General features: G+C 37.1%; 1 protein-coding gene across 1 annotated transcript in view; it reads left to right on the forward strand.

Annotated features, from left to right (window-relative positions):
- Positions 1–19,222, forward strand: part of LOC114147897 (coiled-coil domain-containing protein 148) — a 32,362-nt gene that overhangs the window by 3,105 nt on the left and 10,035 nt on the right. The window contains exons 4-10 of the mRNA XM_028022644.1: positions 1,912–2,015; positions 3,428–3,519; positions 3,627–3,778; positions 7,069–7,164; positions 8,184–8,365; positions 8,700–8,838; positions 14,193–14,399. Coding sequence (XP_027878445.1) covers positions 1,912–2,015; positions 3,428–3,519; positions 3,627–3,778; positions 7,069–7,164; positions 8,184–8,365; positions 8,700–8,838; positions 14,193–14,399 — 972 coding nt within the window. The remainder of the gene's footprint in view (positions 1–1,911; positions 2,016–3,427; positions 3,520–3,626; positions 3,779–7,068; positions 7,165–8,183; positions 8,366–8,699; positions 8,839–14,192; positions 14,400–19,222) is intronic.

Below are 19,222 nucleotides of genomic sequence, written 5' to 3' on the forward strand. Positions count from 1 at the left end.
GCCATCTGTCAATATCTGACATCCTTCATAGGAGAGATTTCCCCACTTACCACTTTCAGCTATGTGTTTGGTGTTTCTTACATGTACAGGGTATTTCAAATCATCCAACAGTATCTTTAACAGTATCTTTTTCAAAATGGCGCCGGCTTAGCTGGCTGCCTGCAGACGCAGCTCCCGTAAAATAATTTCCCTGCTGGGATGAATAAAGTAATTCTATTAAAAGACAAAAATTTCATGTTGCACAGTCCAATTCTTCAAGCACCCACTGATATATATTAGAATTTATGGTAGACTTTATGATGGTCAGGTCCTGCTGCAGCAAAAACAATCCCAACCATGATACTTTTATTTAGGTTTCCGAATATTTTCTTAATATGCCTTTCAGAAGTTCTGCTCTTTGTCTGCATTCTCTCCTGCCTTCATGTTTTTCTCAGAGAGCAAAGCTTTCCACAATGCCCACCTCTCATGAAAGCTAAAGTTGTGTACTGTATTTTTCGGACTATAGGCCGCTACTTTTTTCCCCACGCTTTGAACCACCAGGGGGCTCTTTAGCAGAAAGTGAATCATTGGAAGTCAAAATTAGAAATCAAAGAAGAAAGTGCTGATTTTCATTTAGAACAAGCACATGCTAGCAGCAGGCACGTCGGAGAAATATTTTCAAACTCATACCCAATCATCATGGAAAGAAGTTCATATGATGCCGCTTTTAAGTTTGAAGTCTATCGATTTGGCAGTCCAGATCGATAGCCGCAGCACGTAAGCTCAGCGTGAACGAATCCATGGTTCGGCGTTGGAAACGCAGGGCTGCGTCTTTAATAGAGGATTTATTAAAGACGCAGGACCTTGTGAAAAATCGAGCCCGATTCCGTCGTTCGGGGGGGGGGGAGTGGTGCGCCGCAGTACTCCGATGTTGGTTTGTTAGTCATTCTGCTGCAAGTTGACTCAATTTTAACGCGCAAGACGTAACCAGTAAAATCCGGTTTGTGATTTTCAAAATAAAAGATCCGGAAGTAGTTCATTATTTCTTTTGCGGCCCGGTACCAATTGGGATTTTTGAAAACTTTTTTGCGTGAACTTGTTTGCGGTCAGACATTTTGAAAATGTAGTTAGAATTAGGCTATATTAGAAATGTGTCTATGTTTGGAAAAGTGTGTGTGAACCATTTTGCTTTATTCTAACATGGATGTTAGATTAAGGATAGATGTTCAGCTGAACATGTGCACATTTCTTATGGATAAACAGCAGCCGCCTTCCAACACATAAAAGGGCCATAAATTAGCACCAAAATCCTTTAGACGTCCTGTTTGTGATAAACACACTGTGCCAATGTATATGACGCTGTATGTGAGATTTTGTTTAGTACAATTAACCTGAATCACTGGTCTGTGCAAAACAAAACAAAAATAAAATAAAGAATGTCTGCCCTAACAGTTCTCTAAAGGACGGGCCGTGATGAAAAAGCAAAAGAAATGTTGCCAGATTAAGAGTGTTGCGTCCTTCTTCCTCTCCTAATAATATGCTTCATGCGTATCATGCATGTGTCTCCTTGATTATTTGAATTTTCCTCTATTTATTTGGGGGTTTCAGCTGAATTACCTCAGCTTATGAGACTCACACATACAATTATGCTAATCAAGACAACAGTAAAATGTCTCCAGAAAAAGTTGTCATTGTACTTTGATGTAAAAGGCTTACATTTTCTTATTAAAATGTCACCCGTCTCACAGCTCTGTGTGTAATGCTATTAATTCTAAATGTAAATTTTTGAACTCGGTTTCAAAAACTTTATGAATTCAAGGGTCAAATAAGTGTTTTTTCCCCCCCTCCAGGTTATGAGTTATAGACATTTAAAAGCAAGAATCCCCTTTAAGGACTCTCTTTTCTTCTTGTGGAATAAACCTTGTCTTATAGGTTCAGAAGACGTGCAATGCAGCCAAGGCAACCAAGGAGAGCTCCTTATTACGACAGCACCGGCAGGTGTGGAGCAGAGAATGCCCCAGGCTGCAAAAAGCTGAGTAAGTACCCACTATAACTGCTTGTCATTATCTGCTGCAGTTTTCTGAATCAGCTTCTCGCACAAAGAAACCATTCCGCTTAAGCTCCTATTGCACCCGCATAGAAATCTGCATGACAAAGATGGGGGTGTTTAAAAAAGAGGGAACCAAGTCAGATCGAAGAAGAAGAAAATAGGCCCATGGGGGAAAGAGGTAGAGAGTCTTAAGTTGATTTCCTGATGGAGTTTAAGGGTTGAATTGAGGTAGTGGAGTGACCAGGAGAAGTAGGAGGTAATAGTTGTGTCATCTCATGGGAAACTTTGTCTGCCCTTCTCTGTGTTGAAGCAGCAATGGGTGATCAGGACCTAGAAGTGTCCTGCCTTGTGAAGTGAGAAGGGCAGTGTTAGCTCTGGGGTGCAGCTTGTTTGGCTGTGTGATGACTGTGTCTGAGCCAACCAAGGTTAATGATATACACAACTATGAGCCTCAGTAATGAGCCATCTAGATATGCCACTTTTCATCCCTCCACACATACACAGAATACCTTGTGAAAGCTACATTGTCACATTGAACACTGGTAAATAAATTGCCATGGTTACCATGTCCTTTCTCACACAGTCATAACAACCCTAAGGCCAGCTGCTAAAAAGCCAGCATTCGTGGGTAATTTCCACCACAGGCCATTTAAGTTCAATTCGTACCAGAGCTACAAGACACCCTATCTGAAAAACCTTCAGTGAAAGTCCATTATTCTTGTGTGATGGATGTTTCTAACTTCTCATCTCTCCACAAACCCTGTCATAAGCAGGAGCGCAGAACATTTTGGAAAGTTCAACACATTCTTTTTTGAGAGTTTTGTATTATGCTATCAGAAACAATTACCAAACTACAAATGAAATCTGTATAAAAATTCTTGCACTCTTTCTGGCATCTATGTAAGGATTTTTTTTCCTACTTGCCCTATCTGTGTAATATATTCCAGGATGAATGTTTACTATTAACAAAAAGACAATAAATTAAAAAAGAGAAACCAATTTTTAATCTTGCCCTATGCTGAATTGAAATCATGGTGTCATATAGACAGTGATACATGCTTTATAAAAGGTGCCCATCGATGGATCCATCCATGGCAGCCTAACGGTACTGCCCTCTGCCAGTTGCTAGCTGACCTTTACTTGGCTAAACACACAAGGGTGTGGGACCGCTATGTAGCTCGTAAATCATTCTGTGCTGGATTCACTTGACATTTTTGAGGTTGTTCTATCATTTATTTGAGAGGAAAAAAATGAATGTTCATTTCAGGTGTTTTACCCGTTTTATCACAGTGTCTTTGTGAAACCTCATGATATATATTTATAGATGTCATGAGGTTTTTTCTTGTCCTACATCTTTAGTGGATATGAACTGACTTTTCTCTTTCTTCTGCAAAACAGGGAGCAGGCAGAGGATGATATCTGTGGCTTCTTTAATGAGATCAAGCCAAATGATATAACAGACACTGCCATCTTCTTACTTCAGAAATACGGTAAGTCACATTAACTGTCCTTCTCTGTATGTAAATGTATATATATATATATATATATATATATATATATATACAGTATTTCATGTGTATATATTTTTGCTGTTCAGGGCAATCTCTTGAAAGGGAACGGAAAGAATTCAGAGTAGCTACTGTTGTGCCTCTGTATCAGCTCAAAGATGACCTGTGCTTCAGGCTGGGCAAAATGGAGGATCAGCAGCCCATTGAACGCATGTCAAACTGGGAACAAGTAAAGCAACAGGTATGTCTCAGATGTGACATGAAGATACAACTGGATGTCTGCAGTTTAGTCACAGCAACCTTTAAAAAGGCTGGCTTTACAAGATCTGTATTTATCACAGACTGGCAAAATTTCTTAAGAGATTGAAAAAAGATTTTTGTCCATCAGTTAAATTAAATAAAATTGAATTTAGTAACTTTTGGTTTTATGTAGCTGTATTTATTTACTTAGTTTGTACACTGCATTTTAGAGACATATTGACTCTGCTGGTAGAAAACTGTCCGTCCTATACATCCAGCAAAGTTCAGACTCTCTCTTTTTCACAAACTGAACTCAACTTGTGCACAGGAGTAACTATTCATGAAACCATTCATGAAACCCTTGTTGTTTTTAGCTATTTACGGTCCTAAAGTCATAATTTCTTTGTTTGAGTCCCAAGAGCTTGTGGTTGGCTCTAGAGATGAATGGTAGGCTTAAGGCATAAGGAATGGTTTTTAAAGACAGACCACTTTGACTCAACTGTTTACCAGACATATTATCTACTTTGTGTTGCTCACTTCTACTTGTTTTGTTCCCATGGGGTCCTGTTCTCTTGTTAGTTGACTGCTCACATTAACACACAGCCAGTTTGACTCCTGTTTTTAAACAAGGAAGAAAAGTTGCTATGCAAGTAAGCATCTCCTTCTGATTCTTTTAGAATGAAAATTCAAAAGTCTAGAAATTCTCAGATGTTATTAGAATTGAGTGATACACTTTACAGCATATAATCAGTACACTTTGACTTTACTGGTTGGTTAATACATTTAAGACTGAAAGTCTATGACATGCATGGTGTAGTTGGTTTTAATGGACAAAATCAGTTTTTGATATGAAGAGCGTGTTACTAATTACAACATCCATTCATTCTGTAGGATGTCCAGTGAAACCTTAGTTCTTAGAATGGTTAGACCCCACTATTTTTATGGGATTTGTATTTCTCTGCATACAGATGGTATGCTTGGTGATCAAATTGAACATTTGACTTATTTCATAATACATCTTCATGCTTTATGCATTCATTAAACACAAAAGAATTGTTTTCTTTTATATTTTCTTTTTGTTTCTCCAGCCCTTCTCCTACTTGCACACCAAATACCATTGTATGAATATGTACATCATTCTTTGTTCAGTTTCTTTAAATCATGTACATCTATCTCATATTGCCATTCATGACTTTATGATGAATGAAATTTGCGAGGTTAAATGTAATGTTGTGCAACATGGCAGAATGCAATTTGCAGGCACTGTGTGTGAAATTAAAGTTGACAAAAATTTAATCAGTGATGTACCCTGTGATTAAATTCTAAAAATGTAGTTATCATAAGTAAAAGGTGGTGGCCATGCACCTAAATAGTCCAGGACTATTTACATAGTCCTGCATCAGGACTATGTCTTACAAAAGTCTTTGCAGATGTCTTGTTGCATCTACAAATGTCAGTATATTTTATGGATTTTACATTATGGACTAACATAAAGTAGTTCAGAATAAAAAAAGCAATATTTGATCTGTCTTTACTCTGATATGTCTTAATAAAATCCAAACCATTGCAATCAGAAGTCATCAAATCAATGAAGTCCAGCCATATGTAATTTCCTATCTGTATAAATCCAGCTATTCTGTGAAGGCCTTGGAGGACCATTTGAGAGCAGTAGTGAACAAACACCATCATGGGGATGAAAGAACACAGTGGAGTAAGCTTATATAATACTTCAAATATTTGGGTATTTCATTGAGGACTGTTTTGCTTATCCTCTGAAAATGGAACAAGTAAGACAAACTACAGAAGACTGAACTGGGCAAATGACAGGCTGGACAAAAACAACCGTAATCAGAGAAGCTGCCAAGACACCCATGGCTACTCTGGAGCGGCTTATGAGCTCCACAGCTACACTTAGTGGAAGGGTGACAAAATGAAGGCTGTCCTTGGAAAAAAAGCTGAAATAATTATTGCTTTCAGTTTTGTCATAAGCCATCTAGGGGACACATTAACATACAAGTGAAACTAGCATTAAACATTTTGGGCTACATGGAAAACACCACCAATTAGCTTAAATATAATTTCCATAGTGAAGCATGGCAGTTGCACCACCATGCGGTGAGAATGGAAGAACAGACCAACTGGTATGAGTAAATGACAAGATAGAGTTAAATTTAAATAAAATATAACCCGTTAGAGACTGCTAAAAACTTAAAACTATGGTTAACCCCTTCTTTTAGAGCAACAGTGCAAACCATAAAGCCAGAGATACCATGCAATGAATAAGATAAAGGATTTATGAGAATAAATGTCAGTTGTATCCATCTGCTGTTGTTTCAATCTGATGGAGTTTCCACTTTTTTGCAAATAATGGTGAGTAGATATTTCAGTGTCTAGGTAACCAAAGCAGGAAGAGACATAACCCAAAAGACTTGTGGCTGTAATTACTGAGGAAAGTGGCTTTACAAAGCCTTACTGAACAGATATACATATAATTTTTATTTGGAAAATATTTGGAAAACCACATATTATTAATATACCATTACGATGCACTATTTTAAGTCTATTATTTAAAAAGAAAATCAGTACAATTCTGAGTTAAAAATTTTAAATTTTGAAAAAATGCTGTTTATCGGGCAGTAGTACTTTTGCAAGGCACAGATAGAAATGGGTGCATTTAACCTAAATGGTAAATTGACTACATGTAAATATTGTTTTTTAGTTAACCAGTTCTTTTGCATAGCTCTATTATCCATATACCTGTAGGAAACTAGGGGTTCAGTGTTTTGCCTGAAGGTACTCTGACATGTGGAAGCAGCTGGAATTGAACTCAGAATCTTCCGGCTGCCAGATGACTTCCATGGAGCTCACTTAATTTGAATTTGTTCAGTATTTATACAGTCGGAGATGTTGACACCATTTGGGTATTCCCTCCCGCAGCCAAACAACTGAGCAAATCAATGCAATTTATGAATATTATCTTCTTGTAATTTCTCCTTTATGACAGAAAAATACGACCCATTCATGCGCCCTGTTCTAAGTGTCTGTTTCCATTTGAAGAACATATGAATCATTTTAGAAAACAAGCAGTTACTGATTAGGTCCCATCAGTGAATCGTTCCATCAGTTTTTCCAATTCTAAATGTAGAATGATTTAAGCTGAGAAATCTTTTAAACACTGTTGTTACTAAGTTAATGATTAGATTTAGTTACACATCTAATCAATGTTTTTATTGACTGCATGAATAAAAATAAATCACCAACATTTTCTATGTGTCACTCTTGAATTGCCAGATCAATTTTGTGAAAGACCAACAAATAGATGTAATTGCAAAGCTTAATGCAGAGTACCAGGACATAGAGCAGCAGATCAAGGACATTGGCTTTGAGGTATGTTTCTTACTGCCTTTTAGGCTGTTTCTCAGTTGATCACCATTTTCTATACCGTGTATACTTTACATCTGCTGGACAGCAAGTGAAATTTGACTAATTTTAGAGTTTTGAAAATGTGGACAGTATTGGACATAAAAGCAGTATGAAAAGAGTATTAAGGTTTTCCATCAGTTGACACACTCACATTTACAGTGAAAGAGAGCTTGTTGTGATTGTGACCCGTCAGCTCGGGCTGATCACTCCCTTAGACCAACAATAAATTATAACCACATGATTATTCACCTTTCAAAGTTTAGTAATGTAATTACTATGCAAAACATGTAACTCTGAACATTAAATCTGGGAAAACATTGTAAAAAAACTAAAGTAGTTGAACTCTATATTTAGGTAGGCCACTGAAGGCAGGCATTGGCATTTTTCACAATATATTACTAAAACTGTGTCTTACTTCAGTTTTTATGTTTTTCTCCGCTTGTTGAATTTTAGGTTCAATTTAGTTATTTTGTTTATTTGTGGATGAAAGGAGGTAAGTCATGTTTTAAGACCTAAATGATTGGGCAAATTTATTAAAACTGGATTTACTAATTAATAGTTATTCTAATTCTTTGGGCTAATCTTGAAATGAGATTTGAGAATAAGTGCTCTGCTTTGTTCTGAGATTCAGGACACATTGTTTTAGTTTCACATTCATGACAGTTTTACTCTGCATCAAAGAGATTTTGCTAACTAAAGGCACTGTTCTTTCTTTTATAATTTTTTTGTTGGAGAATATTTCCACCGTTAATTAAAGGAATGTTTGTATCTGAAAAACCCATTCTTCCTGTTACAGTAGTCAAATGGGTTAAAATTGTTATTTTCCAAAGCACATATTCAATTTCTTATTTTCCTTTTTTTTTTACCTAAACAAAGAATACAGCTAAATGTATCTAACTATACAAACATTAACATACTTGGACATCATAAAAATATGTGATTGAACAGAACAACATTAGGTTGATTATTTTTTTTCTTCTCAGAAATATTATATTGGTACTCCATATATTGTGGTGAGATCAGAAACCATTCCTGAGGAGGTTTTGAATGCAGACTGCCCTTATCCAGAGCTGAAGGTCTCTCTGATCCAGGCCTTCCAGTCCCTCTCAGAGAGGTTCCAGGACAAACTCCAGAGGCTGACAAAGCAGCTGCAAGAAAATGACATGTAAGTACAGTTGTATCTTTTTTCTGATATGAAATAGGTTTAAAAATCCAACTGTCCTGATCCTGTTAACTTCTTATTTGGTAAATATGTGGAAATGCAGAATTTGTTGAACTCCACAGAATAAAGTGAAGCACGTCTGTACTGACATTGTGACTTTTCTCCATGTTATGCTGCTGATTAAGACGAGGTTTCCTCCCCAGGTGGTTGATTATACAAATCTGCTTAATACTTTATACCATCTGGTACAATAGCTTTTTTGTACTGGTGCAGTGTTGCAATTTATGTTAGTGCTGTTTGAAGTAGCAGTGGTATTTCTGTGTTAAACTTGTTTCAGGTGCTGTGACTGGAGTCCAAACGACCATCAACGTTTCCAGTTCACAATGTCTATGTACACTCATGATGTACCAAACTACAGAGCACTTCGTATTGACATGCTGCAGAGACAGTTCCCTGACAGGACACGACTCGAACTGGTTAGTTTTTTTTTGGATCTACTTAAAGAATATTGCCAAGTTCATTTGGCTTCCGATTCGATCCCATTATCTGTATTTAAATACAATTGAAATTTTATTTAAATCTCAATTTTAAATAAAATTGAGATTGAAATTTTATTTAAATCTCAATTTTAAATAAAATTGAGATTTTTATCTCAATTCAGCCAAAGTTTGGATTATTTGCATTTTGACCAACTGCCAATTCTTCAACATATTCTCAAAATGTAAAATATTACTCAGAATTATCTCAATGAACACAATATCTTTAGGATGTAAACTTTGTCCCTGCTTTGTAGCTTTTATTACCATTTCAAATAACGGGTTTTGGTCTAAAAATATAGATTCAACCGAGAAAGTGTGAGGATTTTATAAACTACGAGACATTGGTTTTGTGCTTATATTAGGATGTGTCAGTATTTGCTTTTCATATTTAGTTCAATTCTTGAGATGTATTTTTAGTTAGTGCTTAGTGACAGTCTCTAGGTCTGGTTCTTTGAATATTTTAAACTTCAAATTTCCCACTCGTGGTGTTAATAAAGAATAATATTTCAGTTCTTATCTATTTTGTCTCTTCAAATTTGTTGTTGTGAATCTTGATCATTTCTCCTGTTGGTTTATGTCTCGGGATTGTTACATTTCTGCTTCCTTGTTTCCCATGTTTCCAGTATATTCTAAGAGCCATTTTTCCCCATTTGTTTTCTGTTTGTTGTCGGAAGTGGGAAATTCCCCATCTCTCAGTCAGAAAAATCAACTGGAAAACCCTCCTGTTGGGAAAGTGGTAGTTTCAGTAGTAAACTGTGATGGAAACATGTTTATGTAAGATTGTATCACGTCGCACCTGCAACTCTAAGATGAACAAATGAACAATGATGTTTGCTTATAGAAAGTATAACATCGAACAATGTTGGTAATAGGTCGACTTGAGCCTAGCTATGTTGAAAGCCCGACTTCACCAGCTATGTTAGCAGTTACGTTAACTCAACTGTGATGTCAAACCATGTTCCGACTTCTGAGGTAACTGGAATACAGCATCAGTTAAACTTCAGATACTTGACTTCCCTCACATCTGCACTCAGTTTCTAATCAACCACGTGCTCCTTGTTCAGCAATCAACTCTCCTGCATTTCAGAGAGCTATTTTTCATATCCTCCTGCAACCTGTCTATTTCTATGCAATTCCTGTGTGGTGCATTAATGTGGATTCACACCTGGACTTTGGGTTTTTCCTTATTTTTAAGTAAACGTTTAACTTTCACCTCCGACTGACAGAGGGATTGCCACGGCTTGTGTCTAATGTATTCTGTTGCAAATTTAAAAAAAGTCACATAACCTGCATTTATAATCTTTATATATTGATGCAGTCATTTGCAGATGCCACTCTCTCACCCCTATCCTGACCCGCTCTGTCAGAAGCAGCTCTCCAGTGTGAGTCCTAGTCTCCCTGATCAATGTAGCTCAGTACCCTGAACTGAGATAAGCCTAGACAATGATCCGCTCAGCACGCTGCAGGATGTGCCATGTCACACACTGTGGATGGCTGGCTCTAGCCACCGCCTCGTATCGCCATGACAACCGCCAGGCCCTCTCTCCTCCCCTTGCCCGCACCCAGAGACCTGTCGTCATATCAGTTCCAGCTGGGTACCGCATTTAGAGCTGTGATCATTCAGCCTCGGGGGTGTTGCGAGAGGGAGGAGACATGTCTTTCACTGCGCTCTGCACTTTCCAGCTCTGACTCCACCTAACTCAGCTATTAGTCATAATTTAACTGACTTGCTAATCAGTGTGGGCATAGATTGATTTTGTGAAACCCCTCTGATTAGATGTATAGATCAAGTTTTTTTAATAGCTTTTGATTTATGTAATTTAGAGAGACTTTTTTCTGATGTCTGGGTAAATATGAATAGATCAGTATCTATAAACCTCTACAGGTGATTGTTTAGTTCCACTGAACTTCTGTGAGTGTGTTTGGTTATGTTCAATAAACAACGGCTTGCAAAACTATTCACACCCCTCGAACTTCTACTGGGAACATTGGTAAACAAACATCATCATGAAGACCAAGGAACACAGAAGACAGTTTAGAGACGAAGTTGCGTAGAACATTGAAGCAGGCTTTAATAAGTAAAAATTTGAAAAAATGTCATTCTTTAGATGTGCAAAGAAATACCTGCAGTTTATGTATAATACATAGCATATGATGAAGATTTGCATTTTGCGAGTGTCTTGCTGACATGAAGTTGAACCAATCTCTGAGGTTTTATTGTCAGGTGATTTGACTTATGCTCACTTTGTCAAGAACTCCCTCTTCTGGATGGGGTATTTTATTGTCTTTCATGTCATAAGGTGTCATATGCAAAATGTTATCAGATTTTGTGTGAGCGACCAAGTTAGGTAGAAGGTAATAAATGTGTTTCCACCACAGCTTACTACTGAAACAGAATCCTGGGAGACAATTTGTTTCTGTCGGCACAAGAACTATGGCTTCAGAGAGCCTTTTCCCCCCCAGTGAAACAATGTAAAACATCCAGCTAAATCTACACAAAAAGGCCTTGCAGAAAACAAGGTGGATGTTCTGAGAGGCCCAGTTGAAGTCCTTCTCATTTTTGCTGTTTCCCACAGCAGCTAACTGGATTATTAATGGCTTTGTTCTTTTCTAATTTCCCATAAAGTGCATATTTTTAGGGTACATGACACATTACTGTTGAGATTCTCCCATCTCAGCTGTAGCTCTCTGTAGCTCCTCCAGAGTTAACACAGGTCTCTGGGCTGCTTTTCTGGTTAACTCTTGCCCAGCCTGTCAATTTAGGAATACACAATCCATATATTCCCATTGGTTTATGGAAATACAGTATATATCCTATGAGTCCATCATCTTCATATTATAGATTTAACAGCGCTTGGTGGACTATTCAAACTTCGGATATTGTTTTATATGCTGTGTGTTCTCTGATTACTTTATTAAACATCTAAGACCTTCACAGGTGAGTTTTTTAAATATAATGCTTAGGTATCTTCTGACAGAAGATTTAAGGTATCAGTGTAAAAGGGGTAATCATAAATGCAAGTCTTTTTGTTTATTTGTAAAAAGAAAAGTGAAAACCATGTCCAATTCTCCTTACTCCTCACAATTATGCGCTTCTTTGTGTCACATAAATCAATTCTTTGTATTACGTAAAATTCCAATAAATTATATTGAATTTATCAGCTGAAAGAGAAAGATTGTGAAAAACATTTACGAGGCACTTTGTGCTTCTATATATATATTTGATTCTGTTCCCTCATTCCTTCTCTTTTCTGGACAACTAAGACATCGCGGATGCAGCAGAATTTCACAGATGAAATGTGGATCACTGAAGCAAAGTGTTGCCACACTTCAAGTGTGTAGAGAAGGCTCTGTACAGCTCGATGCATCCTTATGCCATAACTGACCTCAATAGACAACCTGTATGCCTGGACACAGAGAGGCTGTACATAAACCATGTGTCTTTATTCTAATTTGTGTCTTTGTGTTAATTTATGTCTTCATGCTCATTGCATCTGGAAACACAGGTTAAAACAGGTATGGTGAAGGAGAGGGCAAGACTGAAGAATAAAAAGGTGAATCTTTGAAAGTTGCACATTAATAAACAAGATTCGCATGACCAATCCTGCCACTTCTGTTGCGACGGCGGGTCTGTCAGCTCACTCATTTTCAATAAAACCAGTCAGCCGTCTAATGCCTTCACACTGTCAGTTAGCTGCTATTAGTCCATAGATGAATATCATTCCCTCTATTCCAATGAGGCAGCCAAGTGGTGCAGCCTCTGAGTGTGCTGACACAATGATGAATAACTATGGGCAGTCCTCACACCGAAAAGAACTCTTTTCTTTCAGAACATTTCACAGCCAGGAGAGAGGGATGATCTTCTATCCCTGCAGAGCTAGATCAGGCACAAAGGTTTCCCTGTGGTAATGCTGCCTTTAGTGTAGACAGTGTGTCATGCAAGAATGTTTGTGAAATTTTTGCAACGCATCATAAATTTGGTGCATAATGCAGAACAAGTAGGATTTGGCTGCAGTGACTCAGCTTTTATTGTCTTCTTCAGCATTATCTTAAAAAAAATCATATAGGAATACTCCTTGTGTTCTCCCATGTTATTTGCTCTCTTCTTGTTTCCTAATTTTTTGGAAACATTTGTTTTAGATTATTGAGACATTTTTGATATCAGACAAAGATAACCTGTGTAAAATGATCTAAACCAAACTTGGATTCGTGTGGAAATATAACTTTCCCCCTTAAATGAATAGATTTACTAAACTTTCTTAAGTTTCACCTGCTGTTTAGATAGAACATGTCTGGCAACGAGGTAGGCTAAAAGGTCACAGAAAGACACACGTCACGCCAAAATCTAAAGAAATTCGAAAACCGATTTAAGCCTGGAACAACGTCTAAAATACTGCAGGCCTCATTTACTGCAGTATAAAGTCAGCATTCATCATTCAACGATAGGACAATGGGCAAAATTGGGAGAGCTCCCTGTTAAAAATAAAAAAGAACACGAGGCCCTTGTCATGATTCCTAAAAAAACTTCCTGATAATCCCCAATATTTTTAATAAAGCATTCTCTGGAATAGTGATGCATCCGGTGTAAAACTCGACAGTGTTTATGTTAAAAAAAAAAACATCCTACAGACAATCAAACATTGGGGTCATTCAGTCAAACCAATCGACTTTATACCATTAGGTGGATGTAGTTACAGCGAAGAAGGTCAGTTTTCTTTCCAAAAACACATAATAAATATAATTACGACACAATTAAAAGTGACTCGGTGCTCAATACTTTAAAATATCAATTGTGTAGGACGGCATTGCTGTTTAAGGATCTGGATCACTTGATTGACGGAACTTTAAATTCTGCTTTATAGCTGAAACATCTGGCACAGAACATCCATCCAGTTTGTCAGCCAAATTGTGCTCAAGTGCAGCAAGACATTATCTAAAGTACACAAGAAAAATCACATCTTAATACCTGAAAAACGTGAAGTGAAGGTTTTGGGGTGGCCTAAGTAAAGTCCAAAATTCCTTCATAGTGATGTGAAAGTACCACAAACAGTTGAATATTGTTATTCCAAACAGGTGGGGGCAGAACCAGAGGGTGAATACTTTTTTTTTACATAATCTGTTATGAATAGGCTATCTCAATAAATAAATGAGTTTGAAAATTGTTTTTTGCATTTATTTAGGTGAAAACATTTACATGTGACAAAAATATACATATCCATGGCACAGATAGAGTTTAAAAATGACCACATTTAGAAAAGGTTTTATATCAGTGTTCCTTCTTTTGATTTCAGTTGCAACATGGACGTATCTGTGACATGCATCGATTCATCCAGAAACAAATAAGAGTCATGACCCAGCAGTGGCAGCGAGACACACAGGAGCTCCTGGACAGGGCCCTGGACACACTGCAGGAGGCGAAACACTCCCACCAGGAGGAGCTGGAGCACCACAGAGATCGCCAGCATCAGGAGGACATCTGCCTGCATCTCAGAGAGAAAGTTGGTGTCTCTTTTACTTTTACCTCTGGTCACTACACATCTGTTAGTATGGAGACAATGAAGATTATTTATCACAGCGCTCAAAGGATTATGCACATGACATGTCCTTTGTAAGTGTCGATGTGATGGTGAGGCGTGAAAGAGATCGTAAAAGGGAGCCTTGTTCGACTGCCTGCTTGTGCATTGTATATCTGCTGATGAGGCTGTATATAATGCAGGGCTGCCTGACAGCATCTCTTGCTTTAGCTGCCGCTTGGGATCGGCTGTGAATGCAAACAAGCTAATAAGGATGGTCTGCCGAACATGATGCTGCTGTCTCCGAGGGGTGCTAGTTACACATTGACACAACAAATCCATATGCTGCAGATGTTGTACTGTATAAATTCAATTTACTTTCCCCATGTTTTTTTTTTTCAAATGGTGCTTTTGTCTGGTAACTGTTTGGATAGGACACTCTGACATGAGCTGGGTTGAGCCAGCATGACTGAGGCTCATTTAGTCAAATATCATCAGATTTGTTGTTTGTGTGGAACACAAACAACAAATCTGTTTTTTTGATATCTGCAGGGTTTACGCTTCCTCCAACATACATAGCTGTATGTTGGAGGGGTTTAACACCATATTTAGTTTTCTTCTCATAAAACATTTTAATCAGCATCTTTAACATAAATGTTGCAACAACCACAAACCTTAATATGTAATTCACTATGCCCATGATGCTGCCACTGTATGCCATAGAATAGTTGTATTCATATTGAGTCTAAATCATACAAAGATAAACTTTACTTACTGATTAACTGACTGCTTTGTGTTGTGCTATCAGATAAAATCACACTGAAGTTTGCATTAAGTGACAAATTTGATCAAGTTTAAGGGGCATATAGATATTTTAGCAAGACACTGTATATCATTGTAATTAGTTGTTTTTAAACTCTAAAGCCCATCTAGATAGTCAGTTTTCAGATTTCCAGCTTCTTCTCTTCTGCATTTCGGTTTACAAAAAAACCCCTAAATGACCACAGAAAGGAAAAGAATAAAGTTTTAAACCATTCTGACAGAAAAGTGATTGCTTTTCAAATGAAAACTTAACCTTCATGATGAAAAGCCTTTTTAAAACCGAAGGATTTAAGTTTTTCATAAATCAGCATCATTATTGTTAAAAGTGTATATATTTTATATAAAGCAATCTGAAATACTTAGAAGTTTTGGCATTCATTCATTTTCTTTTTAATTGTGAAAAAGAACCAAGATATACAGTATTATGTGTGAACAGAACTAGTAATAATCATGTCATGCATGTTAATAAGTCCTTGTTGGTATTCCTGAAAGTAATTTAAGGTGGTGTCTGGTAAGAAACTCATCTTTAGACATATGCATGGTACAATGGTACAAAATAAACATAAGATCATGAATTTAGCTAAATCAATATAAACAGGTAGTGTTAAATTCAATTGTAACCCATAATAATTATCAAAGTACTATTGTAGACAGATAGACTGGAAAATAGGCCACAAATCACACAGAGTGTGTACTGTTAAGAGTGTGTACTGCTTAACATTGAAAGCAAACAGAGAGCTGAACTAGACAGAAAAGGATCTACAAATCAAAAGGGAGAAAGCCCAACACTGAGATAAGAAAACAAACCAAACTGCACACAGGGGCAGGAACCCAAGCAGACATCTATTACCTGAAGTTACCACAGTCGGTCACAATAAAGAGCCTAAAACCTTTAGTTATTTAAAGAAAAAATATTTGCTGCTTCTTGCTGGGTTCCAAAATCAGAGATGATAGTGCAGCAAGTGATTTAAAATATTAAGTTAGAAGATTCTTTTACTGATCTGTAAAAATCTTAAATATTGGTGTACTTTTAAATTCCTCGAAGCTTAAGTTATTTCTTATCTTCTGAATCTTGTAGATTTAGTTTGACTAAGAGTTTGCAATAAAGTAGATGGGATTTATAGCTTTTATAGAATTAGTGATACAGAAGAACTGGGCTTTTGTATACTGTTTTCACATAGTGTCCTTATCAAGGACATTTTTCTCTTTTCTGTTTCTGATGTTCTGACTTGAACATCGGAAACATCTGACTGTAGCATAATAAAGTTGTGCTGAGTAGCAACACAACAATGCTTCCTCTTGGTAACTTCAAACTGTGTCCCTGACAACAATAACAGACTAGAAATTCCAGTAATTTTAATAAAAGCAAATATTCAAATAGATTTGATGCAGGTCACTCATGTAAAAAATTATTTTTATCAACTTTTGTTGACCGTGATCTGTGACTCAGGAAAATGATTTTGTTATGCACAGACGTCATCTTACACTGAGGCTCAGATTGATGCACGTTTGCATCCAGTCATTATTTTTCCTTGCTGTTATCACCACAGCACAGTGACACAGCAGAGAGACAAGATGGATTCGCCTTTTTACTGCAACTGCATCTTTAACGCCTTGGTTTCCACCACCCTCCGGCGGGTCTATTACCATTGTTAAAAAAGGACTCAAGTGCAGGTCTAAGCAGGCAGCTGGGAGCAGATAAACAAACAAATTTAACTGTTAATAAAGAGAGAAACGAGCTTGTAGCTCAAAGTTCAGAGCAGAGAAGAAGGTGTGGCAGAGAGAAACAAAGTGGAGTATAAGGAACATGAACAGCAAACATAGGTCAGGATTTAGCAGACAATTAAAATGCAGTACTAAAGAACTTGGTGACAAAACAGTTTTTAACAATAAGAGACATAAGAGTGAGAAGACATTATATTATGGTATAATGGTATGATCTAAAGTTAAAATGTTTAGTACATCTATGCAGCATGTCAAAGATCTTATAAAAAATAACTGTTTTCAACGAGATCACCATGAACACAATTACAGGTACCCCTAACCATTCCTTAAATAAAAAATAATAATTTAAGCACTTTTCTTAAGTTGAACAGTTTCTGTGAACATTTAATTCGCAATCCATAATTTTCTGTTTCCCTGTGTAAAGCTGTGATGTGACCAACTAGGATGTATTTGTTTGTATTGCTACTGTGCCAGTGAGACAGAGAGGAAGAGAAACGGCAAGCAAAAGAAATTTATGATGAGACGCTATGATCCAGAGAGCAGTGCCAATCTGATGAAGCAGCTCTTTTTCCACAATCACTGGCTTCTTCTTCTGGGTCTTGAGGAATTTTGTAGATATCCTATATTTATAGGGTGTTTGCAATGACGTCACAAAAAGTACTCACCAGTCATCTCGGAAGACAAACAGCAAACACAACCGTAGCAATACATCCAGGAAAATCCAAACGAGCGAGTATTTAAAACGCCGAATACGGTAATATAGAAAATTTCAAAATGAAAATTGAAATTCATTTTATAAACTCAACCCATACCATATGCCAGAGACCAATTGTAGTTAGAATCATGAGTCAACATGTCGTACAATTTGAAATGTTGTTGTGGAGATCTACGTGTGGTCAGTGAATCACACGACAAAACGGAGACTAGTCGGAAAAGAAAGTTTTTAGTGGCCTAAAACTTTTCAAATGGGCATCTCAGCTCCTAGTAGCTATTATTCCCAGCGAAGTAAAACTTTTCCCTTTTTTATTTAACTATTGGAAAATGCTATGTGCCATAAATTTTTCATTTGAAAACATACAACTGATCTGCAACAAGCATAAATGCAAGATCAACACAGAAATAAAATAATTAAATTAACATTTAATGTCTAGACCATGGCCTTGGCTGAGTCAACATTTTCAAGCAGTTTAAGTTTTCTTAAGTGTCTCTTTTATAATGTAAGCAGACAGAGATGCAATATTAGAACCTGCCATAGATTTTATAACAACCATGCCATCATTGTCTGGATAATACTTCTGTTGACTTTTCCCAATGTGAGAATGTAAATGATGAAATGTTCAGTTTTTGTCTCCTTTCACTACAGTTCAGACAAGCTTAGAGACATAATTTTGCATTGAAAAGCGGTTTGTGGCTGCGGGGGCAGTGGGAGTGTCTGGTTATCCCTTTGAGTGGCAGACAGTCGGTCAGCTGATGTAGTAAAGCTGTTTGCAGTACTGAATGTGCATCACAACACACTGTAGTCAAAGTTCAATAAATGTCATCACTGAGCTGTACTCCTGCCAAGGTGGATGCAGCACTGTCCAAACCATGGTTGGCTGGTCTATGCAGTATTAATAAGTGGGTTTCAGAAAGTAGCTTTTTTTTATAATTTTGTATTTTTTTTTCAGCAAACACGTTCGGTTGGTTTATGAGACCAAGGAGAATGAGGAAAACCATCACTGATGCCCTGTATTGAGAATGGTAGAGGACCTGTGATGCTCTGGGCTTGTTTTTCAAAAGACTGTGGGAATCAATGTTGCTCTGGAAGACATTATGAATTATGTGAAAGATCATGATATTTAACCTAAAATCCCTGTTGGAATTGCTCAATAAACTGGAAATGGGTCTTCATTAGTTCTTTAAGCAGAATAATGATCCAACACATATGGCCAAATCAACACATTATCTGCTCACCAGACACAAAACTAGCTTTCTCTAATCATCTGTTGCCAGACCTTGAAAACCTGAGGGGGGATTTTCTTCATGAAAATATATTTCAGTGCTCTAAGGAGAAGAGAATGGGAGATAGGACCACAGAGTGTGGATGATCTGGATAAACTGTGTAGTGTTTCTCTCTCTTGACTTCAATACTTTATGTGAAAAGTGCTCTTTTTTAGCAAATCTTCTAAAATCCACATTTTGTTGATACCTAGTGATTAATATCTCACTATGTCTTATTCAGAAAGACATAAAGAGATATGAACTATTTTTCTTCCATCCTA

The sequence above is a fragment of the Xiphophorus couchianus genome, chromosome 7, assembly GCF_001444195.1.
Source record: "Xiphophorus couchianus chromosome 7, X_couchianus-1.0, whole genome shotgun sequence".
NCBI classification, from domain to species: Eukaryota; Metazoa; Chordata; class Actinopteri; order Cyprinodontiformes; family Poeciliidae; genus Xiphophorus; species Xiphophorus couchianus.